Raw genomic sequence first — 14660 nt, 5'->3', positions numbered from 1 at the left:
TCTTGTTAATTTGGTATAATAAATGTAAGCATTGATGTCACTATTTTTTTAAATTCCATCGGGGTATGAAAGAAACTAGCTAGTATAACGTTTCGCCGTAACTCCGTTTGACCTTTTCCAAAAACTTCCCTTTATGAACCAATAAAAGAAATCAAACATATGAGATATACTGAAGAAGAAAAATCAAGTTAGGTGACGTTGTATTTTTTTATCCTATCCCATTTCATAGAGAGGAGATGTCCTCCAATTTTTACAGTAGATTAGTTCATGGAGTCTGTAGATTAGTCAGAAATAATCTACGGCTACAGGTTAAAGGGACATGAACCTAAAATATGTTTTTTCTGTATGGTAAGATACGGTTTTCAGATGTTTATTGAATATTTTATTACAATGATTGGTTATCTAAAACGACATGAAAACGTGGGGAATACCTACCCCAAAAATGATAAAAATAAACCATCATATTCTATTTTTGAGAAACGAAAACGAAAGCTGGTCTAAAGCGAGGTTATAATCAACAACAAACTTGCTGACACGACAAGGAATATCAGTTTTCCGAAGTTAAGAGGATTTTCTAATTTACGATCGTTGGCATATGAAGTATAAGCCATATTTGTTAATATTCGTAATAAAACATTTTGTGTTTAGCATAATTGAATGATACGTCATAAGTCAAACGAAACTTTTCATTCGATGGGGTATCGTGAAGAGAGGTTCCTGGCATAATTGAACATATGTACATCACGTTAGTATAAAGTAGGAAGTTGCTCCCGTCTCTTGCATTGCAGCGATCCATTTATATTTACCCACTTTCCCAATCGCGCACGTTACTGACTCTTGTAATAAGTTTATATCGGAATTCGTTTGTGTTCCTATCACCCACGTTTCCGACCCTCCATTTAATTTGTGTGGTGCATTGTGGGAGTCACTAAAGTTCAATACTATTATTTTTATCACACTGCAGTCTGCAAAATTAGACTGGGCCGGTTCAAAATACAGAAAGATGGAATTTCCATTATAATTATTTTATTTGACACATTTGCACAATAACTGATATATATATATTACTTAGTAAGGTATCTGACACGTCTTATTTACTCAAATTTAGATGGTTTATTTAGGTTCATGTCCCTTTAACTAATCTACATCACCAGGTCAATTTACCTCGTGGCTGTAGACATTAGTTCAATTAGGGTACTAGTAACAACAAAAGATGTAACCACAGCAATATTTTAACTAAAGCTATAAGAGGTATTCTGTCTTAGCATATGACAGAGCTAGCTGCCTGGAGGAAAGTTATCGATTGTTACGTCATTATTTTGAGAGCGTAATTTACGTCGTTTTCTCCCACAAGTATGACGTTACGCTCACAAAAATATGACGTCACAATCAATACTTATCGAAATGACAGTAATATCTGCTTTATGCAAATACAGATAAGTACTGTCTATATTCTGTCCCGGAGAAGTGATAAACTTGGGACACTGTCGATTTTTTAAGTGACGAAAAGATGAGGATTTGATTGTTTTTTGCAAATGACACCAACACGTTGATTGGTTGACCTTTGTCGTCCTTATTATGATCACAGGAAATCTTGGATTCTACGTGTAAGTTTTGTAATGAAAACTGTATATATTATAACATAATTAATATAAATAAGTTTTCGTAAGGAACACGCAGAAATGAAATAAAGTATGATGTTTCTTATAATACGTGTACATACATAGCTTTGAAATCTGCATATGTATGTACATAAATAGCTTTGAAATCTGCATTGGGGCCGCGGTGGCCGAGTGGTTAAGATGTCCCGACATATTACCACAAGCCCTCCACCTCTGGGATGCGGGTTCGAATCCCATGTGGGGCAGTTGCCAGGTACTGACCGCTGACCGGTGGTTTTTCTCCGGGTACTCCGGCTTTCCTTCACCAACAAACCTGGCACGTCCATACATGACCCTGGCTGTTAATAGGACGTAAAACTAAACAAACAAATTGAAATCTGCATTCAGGTGACAGAGTGGAACATGTAAAATCGTGGTTTTTTTAAACTTTACGAGAGGTTTATTGATAGCAACCAAATCAATGCAGCAAATACACTTTCGCAAATCTTGTCAAGTACCTTGGCTTACCTGGACTAAGGAAAGGGATTTATCATAATATTATCTGGGTGATATTGATACAGTTCAATCTCTACTACCAATTGTAAATGGACTCGCATATCGATTATGGTAAGAAGCCTATACGTGCCAGGTAGTAATCTTTCTTCCTCGTCATAACGAGATAGCATATCTTGTTATAACGATACTTATCTTGTTATAATATGATATCTATTTCATCATAACGAGATTACTATAATGATATAACGATACTTATCTTGTTATAATATGATATAGCTATTTCATTATAACGAGATTACCATAATGTTATAACGATACTTATCTTGTTATAATATGATATAGCTATTTCATTATAACGAGATTACCATAATGTTATAACGATACTTATCTTGTTATAATATGATATAGCTATTTCATTATAACGAGATTACTATAATGTATTGTTATGATAGCTATTTCATTATATCGAGATTACTATATTTTTATAACGATACTTATCTTGTTATAATAAGATAGCTATTTCATTGTTACAAGATAAATATCTTGTTATAACGAGATAAGTTATCTTGTTATGGAGAGATAGAAATAAAATACTACATGGCGCGTATAGGCTTCCGTTAATTCTTAACAAAATCGATATGTGAGTCTATTTACAATTGTTTATGGAGATTGAACTGTATACTCATTTTATTTGATGATATTCAATTGCGATTTTCGAACAAAAAACAAATACTTAAAGTTTTTTGTCACTTATTGTTAAACGAGGATTATAATCTACGCATGTGTTTCTCTATAATATAAGACAACAGATAAACTAATAAAAAGACGTCATTTTTGTGGTGCATTGTATTACAATTGGTTTTTAAAATCGACGATTAAATCTAACAATCTGGGTTGAAAAATTACTAAAATATCATATTTACCACTACATTATGGTTTTTTTATACAGAACCTTCACCATGGCAAGCTTGTAAGACTACAACCTAAATTAATATAAAACTAGAACACATGAAATGAATTGAAGAAGGCCGTTTATTAACCATAAACGACAGTTATATGTGTACTTTGTTATATAACATTATATAACAGTTTATACAAGAACATACAATAGTCTTAGATGGGGAACAAAATCCGCCATCTTTACAAATGCATATCATAAAACCAAGAAAGATTATAAAACAGTATAATAAAACTTATGCATGACAAAATTATGAATCATATAACGTTGAAACATGTAACCACAGTATAGACAATTATTGTAATTAATATGGAAGTTGCAATGAGGAGGCAGATGGGTAAGGTGGTGGGTAACTTGTAAATCAATTTACTAGATATGCACATAAACAAAGATGTTACTGGCCTTGACCGTACGCACCTTGTTCATCAGCCATTTTCTGTCTTCAGCTACTGACTGGACGATGCTGCGTCATGCTCATATAGTGATCTAAAAATAGGTGTATATTCATGCGCAAATGTGCGACCGGGTTGCCTCACTCCTGCCCATCCAGCCTCTCCCTCCGATAACAAATCAAAACCAATATAATTATTCATATCTGTATAAATGACATTAAAACTAGTTTTAATTTGTATTTATACAGAACCTTCACCATTGCAAGCTTGTAAGACTACAACCAAATTAATATAAAACTAGAACACATGAAATGAATTGAAAAAGGCCGTTTATTAACCATAAACGACAGTATATGTGTACTTTGTTATATAACATTATATAACAGTTTATACAAGAACATACAATAGTCTTAGATGGGGAACGAAATCCGCCACAATGATTTTAGCACTTAGCAGTAACCGTTATCCAGATACCTAAGAGCAAAAATCATCCCCCATCCGCAGCCATGGTGAGAGTTAAAGGAAGAAAATGGTTGATAATGTATCCGATGTATATCCTGTTACATTAACGAATAACAGAAATGAGAAACCAGCAGCTAAATTCAAAACACAATTTAATTATATATACAATATTATACAGAGATGGTTTACAATATCTTAATTAATTGGTGGTGGTACAAGAGTAATACGATGATTTAAAGTGTTACTTATCTGTATGCGAATTTCCTGGTATAATCCTTGATCCTTCCAGGTTTCAAATTAACAATAATCAAAAATCCACGAGGAAAATGAATGTCCACAGATGATTTGTAAAGTTTCAGGCAATATGAATAAATCCACACAAAGTGTTGTAATAATCCACAGATAAAGTCACAATAGCTCTCCCAATAGAATCTTATATGGCGCTGTACAATTCTTGATATGTCTTATTACAGGTCTCATTACAGTTCTGATTAGCCTTGGACAGCTGGAGTATATATAGCTAAACCCTAATTCAAGAATATTGGAGAACCTTCTACTTCTAGAAATATCTAACTAAAAGCAGTAAACAAATAAACACACATAACTTTCTGGAAATAGATCATTCTAGATCTCTACTTAAAATCAACATGTTTACAAACATATTTGTTTATACATGATTATATTCTAGAAAGTTCTATAACCTAGATTAATGATATGACCTTTATAGGATGTATTGATAAAAAAAAGCTATAGGAGTTATCTCCCTTATCTCATAACTACATGTATTTAGTGTCATACATAATCCAAATTAATAGGAAAATTTTCAATTTAAACACAAACTAAATATGAGCAGTTCAAGTGAACATAAAAGAGACGACATGAAAAGAAAAAAATGCTTAACTTACACTGTATCTTTGTATAACTACTTAACTTACACTGTATCTTTGTATAACTACTTAACTTACACTGTATCTTTGTATAACTACTTAACTTACACTGTATCTTTGTATAACTACTTAACTTACACTGTATCTTTGTATAACTACTTAACATACACTGTATCTTTGTATAACTACTTAACTTACACTGTATCTTTGTATAACTACTTAACTTACACTGTATCTTTGTATAACTACTTAACTTACACTGTATCTTTGTATAACTACTTAACTTACACTGTATCTTTGTATAACTACTTAACTTACACTGTATCTTTGTATAACTACTTAACTTACACTGTATCTTTGTATAACTACTTAACTTACACTGTATCTTTGTATAACTACTTAACTTACACTGTATCTTTGTATAACTACTTAACATACACTGTATCCTTAACAACTATGAAATACTAGCTACTAGTGTTATAACAAACATAACACACTCCAGTATTAACTTTGATAAGCTATTATTATATATAAGTAACCAGATGACCACATGGGAAGTAATTAAACTTAATGTTTAAGAAAAACAGTAAAAACAGAGATACACACCCTCTACAAATGCTAATGACATAAACTTGCATTTGTAACTGCTAGGGAAGGAGCTGAATAATACAAGTGCCCCTTATACGTGTCATCATAATGCTAACCATGTGAAATAACATTTGCCTGAAAGATTGCGTATATAGTTGAAACATAGTATGAACCATATGCTAATACTAACTCTCGACCCTATGCCCAGAGCATGGTACCCTTACCAAAAAACTGTAACACGTGTGAAAAACATTTGAGGAAATAAAAGCACCAACTTCAAGAAAAAAATTTCCAATACTCTCGACCCTATGCCCAGAGAATGAACCTTATAACAATACAAAATAATGACATGGTAAATAAGCATTTACTGAGACACAGCAGAAAATCCCGGAAAAGTTCTCAAATGCTCTCGACCCTATGCCCAGAGCATGTACATTATAAAAATACAAAACAATGACATGGTAAATAAGCATTTACTGAGACATAGCAGAAAAATCCCGGAAAAGTTCTCAAATTCTCTCGACCCTATGCCCAGAGCATGTACATTATAAAAATACAAAACAATGACATGGTAAATAAGCATTTACTGAGACATAGCAGAAAAATCCCGGAAAAGTTCTCAAATACTCTCGACCCTATGCCCAGAGCATGATCAATTGAGGAAAGTCATATGTCATAATAAGTCGGCAGCCGAATATATCGCTTAAAAGCATTAGAGTGCCACCTGCCCATTTGTTGTATGTCTGCATCAACAACTCCTTGTGATGCAGCGTAACTAGCTGCACCAATACGAAAGCTGTGTGTAGAATATGGAAGGTGAGCTAAGCCAGCCCATTTTAGTGACTGTTGTAAAAAAGTACTAAAATAATTGTAGGTAACTGGTGTTCCATTAGGAAAGCAAAAAAGAGGACCAGCCATGGAACCTCGTTTAGACAAGTATTGATGCAAAGCAACAACTGGGCAGGTGGCTGTACTGGAAGTATTACATTGTAATGATAGTGTGACTGGCCTAATGTTATAATGGCCCATCATGATATTGCAATACATGGGTACCTGATTTGTTCATCGCTAACTCCCCAACACGTAAAAAACCGTGAAAAGCTAATAGATACACTGCTTTCAGTAAACTTATTTGATAAGCGGATTGACATACAGACGGCAAGGAAGCAACAAGTTTGTGCAATATTGCAGGTGTGATGGGTAAACGACCATCAGTACGAGATACATTTTTGTGCACGGATGCCAGTAATTTTTTTTATCAAAAAGATTGTGACGGATCCGGATATCCTGCTAATTTATTCAAATACGCTATTGCTGCTACATAGGTATGAATGGATGAGGATGAATATTGCAATTGAAATAAATGAGTGACAAAATATGCTAAAGTACCAGAGTTAGTTGGAATAAATTCTGTCAAATTAATAGACATTAGGAAGTGATGGAACAACTGGTATGCTCTGAGGTAAGTACGTTGAGTTTGAGGGGAAGCAGCTGTGGTCAATAGGTAAACCAATGACTCATTCAAATGACCATAAGGCGATCGGGAACAGGCGTTGGATGCCGAGCCATGCGAGGTGCTTGCTGCCGGAATAAGTCCACCTGTAAACGAGACAGATGGTCTGCTAAAATGTTATGTTTACCTGGAATGTGTTGGGCTTTAAAGAGAATGTTATCACGCAAAGATGCTACAACAAAACGGCGAGTTAATTTCATTAGCGTAGAGTCCCTGCTGGTTTGTTTATTAATGATCTCAACTACCGCCATATTCGCCATATTGTCACAATGTAAAATTACACATTGATTTTTCAAAGCAGGTCCCCAAATTTCAATAGCTAAAACAATAGCAAAGAACTCTTTTATTGTAATATGATACAATAAAAATTCTTTTGGCCAGGAACCGAAACACCAAGCGTTGTTGAATGTAGCACCGAAACCTAGATTGCTGGCATCGGTAAAAAAATGAAGTGTTGATGCCAACACCCATCTGTCAGCCAAGAACATCGAAACCCCATTGAAGGAATTTAAGAAAACCTGCCATGTTCTGAGATCAGCTTTGGCCTGTCGCGTTGATCTAACATAATGATGAGGTTGTTGAACTCCACATGTTAAATTAATTAGACGACGTAAAAAAATACGACCCGGTGATATAACCTTACAAGCAAAGTTTAGCAAGCCAATAAGAGATTGTAACTCACGAAGAGTGACTTTCTTACGACTTAAAAATGTTGCTAATAAATCTCTAGCTTTAAAAACCTTATCCATAGGGAGTCTCGCTACCATCAAGTCACTATCTAGTTCTATACCTAAAAACGTTAGTGTTGTACATGGGTTCACTGTTTTACTTTGTTCGATTGGTATTTTAGACAACTGACAAAATTGAAGAAACTGATCTAGGTCTCTTTGGGATTTTGAGCTAAAGGGTGGCGCTACAAATAAAAAGTCATCTAAGATATGAACGATCCCAGAAACCTGAAATTTATTTTCAGCAATCCAATGTACGGCTGTACTAAAAGCCTCAAAGAGACGACAGGAGATGGAACATCCCATAGGCAGAACTTTATCATAGTAAAACTGGTCATCTATTTTGAAACCCAATAATTCATAATCTTGTGGGCGAATAGGAATGAGTCTAAATGCAGATTCTATATCCGTTTTGGCTAGTAAAGCCCCTTTACCGAATCTTTTAGTGAGCTGTATGGCATTGCCAATGGTTTGGTAAGAGACCGTAGCCTCTTTAGGATCAATACCATCATTAATAGATGACCCCTCTGGGTAAGATAAATGATGTATTACGCGGAATTCATTTGGCTCCTTTTTGGGGACTAGGCCTAATGGAGACACCTGAAGATTTGGAAAAGGAGGGGTAGAAAAGGGACTCTGAACTCTCCCTAATTGTATTTCTTTGTCAATTTTTTGTCTTAAAATTAATGGATGGTCAAGTGCAGACTTTAGATTGTCCGAAATACGAAATTCTCGAGCACTTTGATATTGTAGAGTGAAGCCATCTTTAAAACCTGTCTCTAGAAATAGATACTTATCCTTAGGATAACCCTCCAAGTAACTAAGGAAGACTGGGACGCAAATAGGGGTGGGTAGAGAACTATCGTTGTTGATTGGATTTGTTTTGGGTTTTCTGATTGGCATTGTTCCCGTTTGGAGAACCCCCTTTTGAGTTTGATTCTGGGGTTGAGTTGAAAGAGGCTGGGGACTTGCATTGTTTGAGAGAATGAGACCCTCCGCAAGTGGAGCAGACGTGGGTAAATTTGCATCGCCCTCCTTTACGACAAAACCCTGTCTTATTGTATGGCCAGCACACACCTTTGGGCATTGTGCTGGGTTTGCCAAGAAAGGGCTGCTGTTGGCTTTGTTGTGTTTTAAAGCTATTGCGGAGACCAATGGCTGTGGCCTCCAAATAGAATTCAGAATGCATATCCCCCAGCATGCATTAGGGTACAGCTGATGCCATTGTCTGTAGTTTGAATCATAATATAAAGCTGCAGCAATGCCCGACCTTCTATTGAGCGTTTGGATGATGTCAGCGTATTTCATCAAAGATGAAATAGCCTGAGGATGGGCCTGAACATAAATTGAAACAAAAATGTGGAAAGTGGATAGCCATTGCTCTATGCTTTTAATTGAAAATGACTTTTGTTGAGGGACAATGGCTAATTCAGAGCCCTGAATCTGAATCTTCAACTGATCATGGGGTGGTGATTTTTGAAGTAAAGCACTAAATTCAATAAACTCGTTAGCCAATATTTTGCCTTTGATTTTTGCATCCAAATGCATTGCCAGAGGTCGGGAAATACTGTTAGAAGTAGCTACAGCAGCATGCACATTCTCACCACTTAAGTTATTAATTGCTTGCATCAATGGTTGTTGCAAGCCTGCTGAAGGATCTGGAATGGGTCCTGGATGGTGAAGTCCCAAAGTCGTATGCAGTTCAGGGATGTGTGGCACAGAGTGGCTGTTTGTGGCAGTAACGTGTGGCACAGGTTGGATGTTTGTGTCAGGAACGTGTGGCACAGATTGGATGTTATTGGCAGTAACGCGAGGCACAAAGTCCATCTTTGTGGCCGGAATTGCCGGAGAACCCGTTGCTGCCGCAGGTTGAAGTCTAGCATTTTCTGCAAGACTGAAGCCTCTGTCCATTGGAGAAGTGATGACATTCATATGTCCAGCATTTGGATTGGGAGGCATTGTCACATAGCCTTTTGCCTCCATTTGTCTCAGGAGTTCAGCAGCGATGTTGGCTGTTGATGGAAAATCTGCTTCTGAAACATTTGCTGAAACTCCTATGGATGCATTTCCAACAGTGCTAGGTAGTGTTGCTGAGACTGTTGTTGAGGTTGGTGCGGTAGTTGTTACCGGTCTCAAAATGCTGTGATTTAAGGCAGCCCTGCGGCGTGAACGCCGGATTGGTCGGGAGTTGTCTGAAAATGAGTAAACATAGACAGTATTTGTTGTAAACAACCTCAAAGGCACTGTACCAGCATACATGAGAACCTCATGTCAATAAATCACACGTGGAACCCACATTGTGAAATACAAAATGAAAATAAACATGAGAATCACATGTCAACACATCACACGTGGAACCCACATTGTGACATATGAAATATAAATAAACATGAGAACCTCATGTCAACAAATCACACGTGGAACCCACATTGTGACATATAAAATATAAATAAACATGAGAACCTCATGTCAACAAATAACATGTGTAACCCACATTGTGACATATAAAATATAAATAAACATGAGAACCTCATGTCAACAAATCACACGTGGAACCCACATTGTGACATATGAAATATAAATAAACATGAGAACCTCATGTCAACAAATCACACGTGGAACCCACATTGTGACATATGAAATATAAATAAACATGAGAACCTCATGTCAACAAATCACACGTGGAACCCACATTGTGACATATGAAATATAAATAAACATGAGAACCTCATGTCAACAAATAACATGTGTAACCCACATTGTGACATATGAAATATAAATAAACATGAGAACCTCATGTCAACAAATCACACGTGGAACCCACATTGTGACATATGAAATATAAATAAACATGAGAACCTCATGTCAACAAATCACACGTGGAACCCTAATTGTGATATACAAAATGTAAATAAACATGAGAACATAATGTCAACAAATCACACGTGGAAAATACATTTTGACATACCAAAATGTAAATAAACATGAGAACCACATGTCAACAAACACACATGTAACCCACATTGTGTCACTAACATTGAAATAAATAGTAATAGAAACGTGAGAACCCATGTAAACAGATCATATGTGAAACCCACCGAATGGCACAGACAAAAACAAACCAGATAACATCCGTTTAAAATGAACATGTGAACGTTAATATTGAAGTAGGGAGAACCGTCTAAAGACATCGTAACAAACCACGTACACACGTACCATTTCAGAATGTAAACAACCGGCCAGGGGCGTGGTATAAAAGAAATACAATACAACGGCATTACCATAAACTCCGGGAACGTCCTGCCCTTATACAAAGAAGGATCCAAGAAAAGAAACGTAATGGTTGTATTCAACCAGATAAGCGATAAATAATCAAATAAACTAAATTTTTGATTTTTAAAAAGTCTAAATTGTTGCGCTGAAGTAAACCAAACTGCGCAAGCGCTAAACGAGGAGATGACGTCGCCCATATCCCATAATGTATGAATGACTAGTGATAAATATTCATAGCCTACCTTCGTAGTCACGTGCAAGTTTTAGCCAATCGTAAGCCCCACAACACTGCGCCTCTTGTAGAGTACACATATTTACGTAATCCTGGTTCTGACAAATGAACCCCATCTCGGCATAGATTGACACCGTCCTTTAAACCTTTGTGACGCCAATAAAAACTTGTAGAGGAGTCCAGCCGCATCTTGAAGGAACTATTGACATAATCAACTGCTTCATTATATACATCAGACGTAACATGCCGAGTAGATGACCTATATAACAACTGCATGACCCCAACACGTTTCACACCAAATCCCGCCATTAGCCATTGTCCGATCGACAGTATGTCGTCGACTAGGGAGTCTTTACGTGCATCGCAGTCAACACAGTCTAAGTCATTTCCACCAATTTGTAGTAAAACAACGTCAGGCTGAACACGTAATAAAATATCTGATACCCATCGTGCGTACATATCCTGAACTCGGCCTCCACTTTTACCAACACAATGAATATGTAACCGTTCCGGGTCAAAACCTAGATTCGTCCATGAACCCGAAAGATGTTGGTCTAAACGTCTAATAAAACTATGACCCAAGATCACCACTGAAGACATTGCACAATATATATATTACTACATCAAAGAAATCGTAACTTGTAAATCAAATTACTAGATATGCACATAAACAAAGATGTTACTGGCCTTGACCGTACGCACCTTGTTCATCAGCCATTTTCTGTCTTCAGCTACTGACTGGACGATGCTGCGTCATGCTTATATAGTGATCTAAAAATAGGTGTATATTCATGCGCAAATGTGCGACCGGGTTGCCTCACTCCTGCCCATCCAGCCTCTCCCTCCGATAACAAATCAAAACCAATATAATTGTTCATGTCTGTATAAATGACATTAAAACTAGTTTTAATTTGTATTTATTTCAGGAATCTCTGGTATGTCATTCTATGACAGTTCAAACATAATCTGAGTAGGGTTCCCGGAGGATAATGCCATTATTACCTTTCTTCATTTGAGTTTGTATTATGTTTTTATAAAACTGCCCTCCCTGCTGACCTGGTACGGAGGATAGGGGAATATACCTAAGCGAGCAACCATGTGACAACCGGAAGTCAACCGGCGTGCAATGGAACAACCGCCTCGCTGATCACGGTATCTCCTCTACCAGGTAAATATTCGAGAGTTGGTATTGACTGACGTGATTCTACAAGACCGGCTGACGGGTGTTTACACTGTCTTGACATACCACCCTCCCGACCTGCTAGGTGTTTCAACTTATACGAAACAAATGGATAGCATGATAGCGCTACAGAAGGTATCATCCAACGTTTATCTAACGTTTTTAGGAGGGAGATAACTCGTAACGTCGATTTTTGTCTTTTTCGTGATTTTTTTTCCGTTCTCGCTCTCTCCATTAACGTTGACCTAGAATATTTTCATTTTCTTCATGTTTGAATTGTCGGTAGAGTTGAATTTGAATTATTTTTTATACTATGTTGTACGTTATATTTGTTCGTTTGTTTTATTTTCGCTCTCTTTATACGTCATTGAATTAACGATACCCGGTGATATGTCCTTTATGGTGAAGTATCGGTAGATAGTGTCATACTATGTTATATATAGTGGCTAGTTTTATAATAGTAATTAATTGTACGTTAACATTTTTGTCACCATACCAGAGCAATTTTTACAATCCGATATCATTTCTGTTTAAAATGCCAATCTGGGCCACATTATGTAAAATGTTGATTTTGTTTTCCATATTATTGCCGGTAGATAATGGTATAAAAGGTGGTTTTAAATGGTCTATATTGACTTCTGGTATATTTTAAGTTTTATATTTCAGTGACAGTACATTACAATAATCAAAGTAGTTTTCCCGTGACTAATCGGCAACCTCGGGTTCCACATTGTATGGTCCTTCGGTAGGTAATACCCTTATCCTCCATGTCCATGTATTGTTATGAAACACAGTGACAGGGCACGAATTTGTAACAAAAAGTATATGCATTTATATAATGATAAATTCCAATATCATTTTGCATGCATGATAATAAGCCCTTTAACCAAATGGTACTACTACTCTTTCCTATATACTGCTGGTTGATTTTTAATTGATTATATTCAATAACATGCCACGAATGCGAGTTATCTCCCATACAATAAAAAACCTAAAAATGTCACAAGATTTTAACGCAAATTAAAGAAAAGCATATATACCGTCTTTCATGCGTTACTGCTGATATTATAGTATTAACAGATATTTGCAAAAACATTCTTTCTTTTAAAGTTGTATGTACCATAACTTGGCGAACAGTTTGATATATTTTGTTTTCTTCAATAAGTTATAGCAATGTATAAGGTTTAATGAATTAGGCTGTGAACATAAAAACATTTATGATACCCTATAAACTTAAGTAACAACATATAGTTTATGCACTTGATTTTTTAATGCCATAATATATATGTTTAGATGGAAATTCGCTTAACATCTACTAAAAATAGTATACTGTAAAATGCGAAAAGACATCGTTGACAACACTTTAGCTTCATTGTCTGACCGTATATCCCGATTTCACTACCAAAATTCATTTTCAGTATTTTAACTTGTAAAATTAAGACCTTTATGTATGTATTGTAATTATTGTAATTTTTAAAATGTTGGAAACATTTCGTGCCGAATAACATGTTAAAACTCTTCTTGGTTTGCCAGAGCGAAATTCAATGGATGCGAGTTGCTTCCCCTTGTATATGAATTTTAATGTTATCTATAGAATGATTTTAACAAATATCAACATACTAAAGCAATCCGATCTCAACCGGTGATGAAGTCAGTCAAGCGTGCCGTTAGTGTATTGGACACCTGTGATAGCCCATTACCACACGATTACAGATCAATATCTTGTCTATAAATCAATATGTGTTTGACGTAATTGAGTCATTTCATGTTTGATATTCAGTGTACCGAATCTTTTATTGAAGGCGGCCATCATAATTTTTTTATTTAAAAAAAAAGAAAATCTTGTCCAAATTTCAGCCCAGAAATATTCGTAAAGTACCAGAATGACCTAACCTATGTTCCATAAGAAAACTATTAGAGAGTTCGAGGCAACAAGTAAAGTCCCATCAATTGAGAAATTAAAACGATATGCCCGAGTAATTTATTATATACCAACATAGATAATTTCTAACGTATATTTCCTCTAGATTCGTCTTAGTCTACCTGCTCACTTCAATCCAGTATGCCATCCTCAGTGTATTCCCTATGGCTGCGATACGTGAATTTGACTTGATCTACCTAAGAGAGAAAACAAAAAATAAAAGGAACATGAATGTCAATGAATTGAATTTATGAAGATAAAAATTAAGTTTTTGATTTAAACTTATTTTGTTGATTAAAACCAAACGGAATGGTCACACATTATGACAGCTTATAAAAACCCTCTCCACAACTATTACACGTACATGTATTTAACAAGCTTGTGAAAGTGACTTATACAATTTCCACCC

At 35.8% G+C, this 14660-nt stretch overlaps 1 protein-coding gene and 1 pseudogene across 1 annotated transcript; both read right to left on the bottom strand.

Moving 5' to 3' along the window:
- Positions 1-5936: 5936 nt before the first annotated feature.
- On the bottom strand, positions 5937-8548 carry LOC138329058 (uncharacterized). The gene has a single exon (XM_069275780.1). It carries the CDS (start codon positions 8546-8548, stop codon positions 6926-6928), a length of 1623 nt encoding a protein of 540 aa, XP_069131881.1. The 3' UTR covers positions 5937-6925.
- LOC138329059 (uncharacterized) lies at positions 8505-11399 on the bottom strand (annotated as a pseudogene).
- Positions 11400-14660: the final 3261 nt, after the last annotated feature.

This window comes from Argopecten irradians, chromosome 8 (genome assembly GCF_041381155.1).
Source record: "Argopecten irradians isolate NY chromosome 8, Ai_NY, whole genome shotgun sequence".
NCBI lineage: Eukaryota > Metazoa > Mollusca > Bivalvia > Pectinida > Pectinidae > Argopecten > Argopecten irradians.
Note: the sequence above shows the minus strand (reverse complement) of the source record. Positions and strands in the feature narration are given on the sequence as shown.

Coding starts and splice junctions, on each gene's coding strand:
- LOC138329058 (XM_069275780.1), bottom strand. CDS start 8,548: ATGCCAATCAGAAAACCCAAAACAAATCCAATCAACAACGATAGTTCT.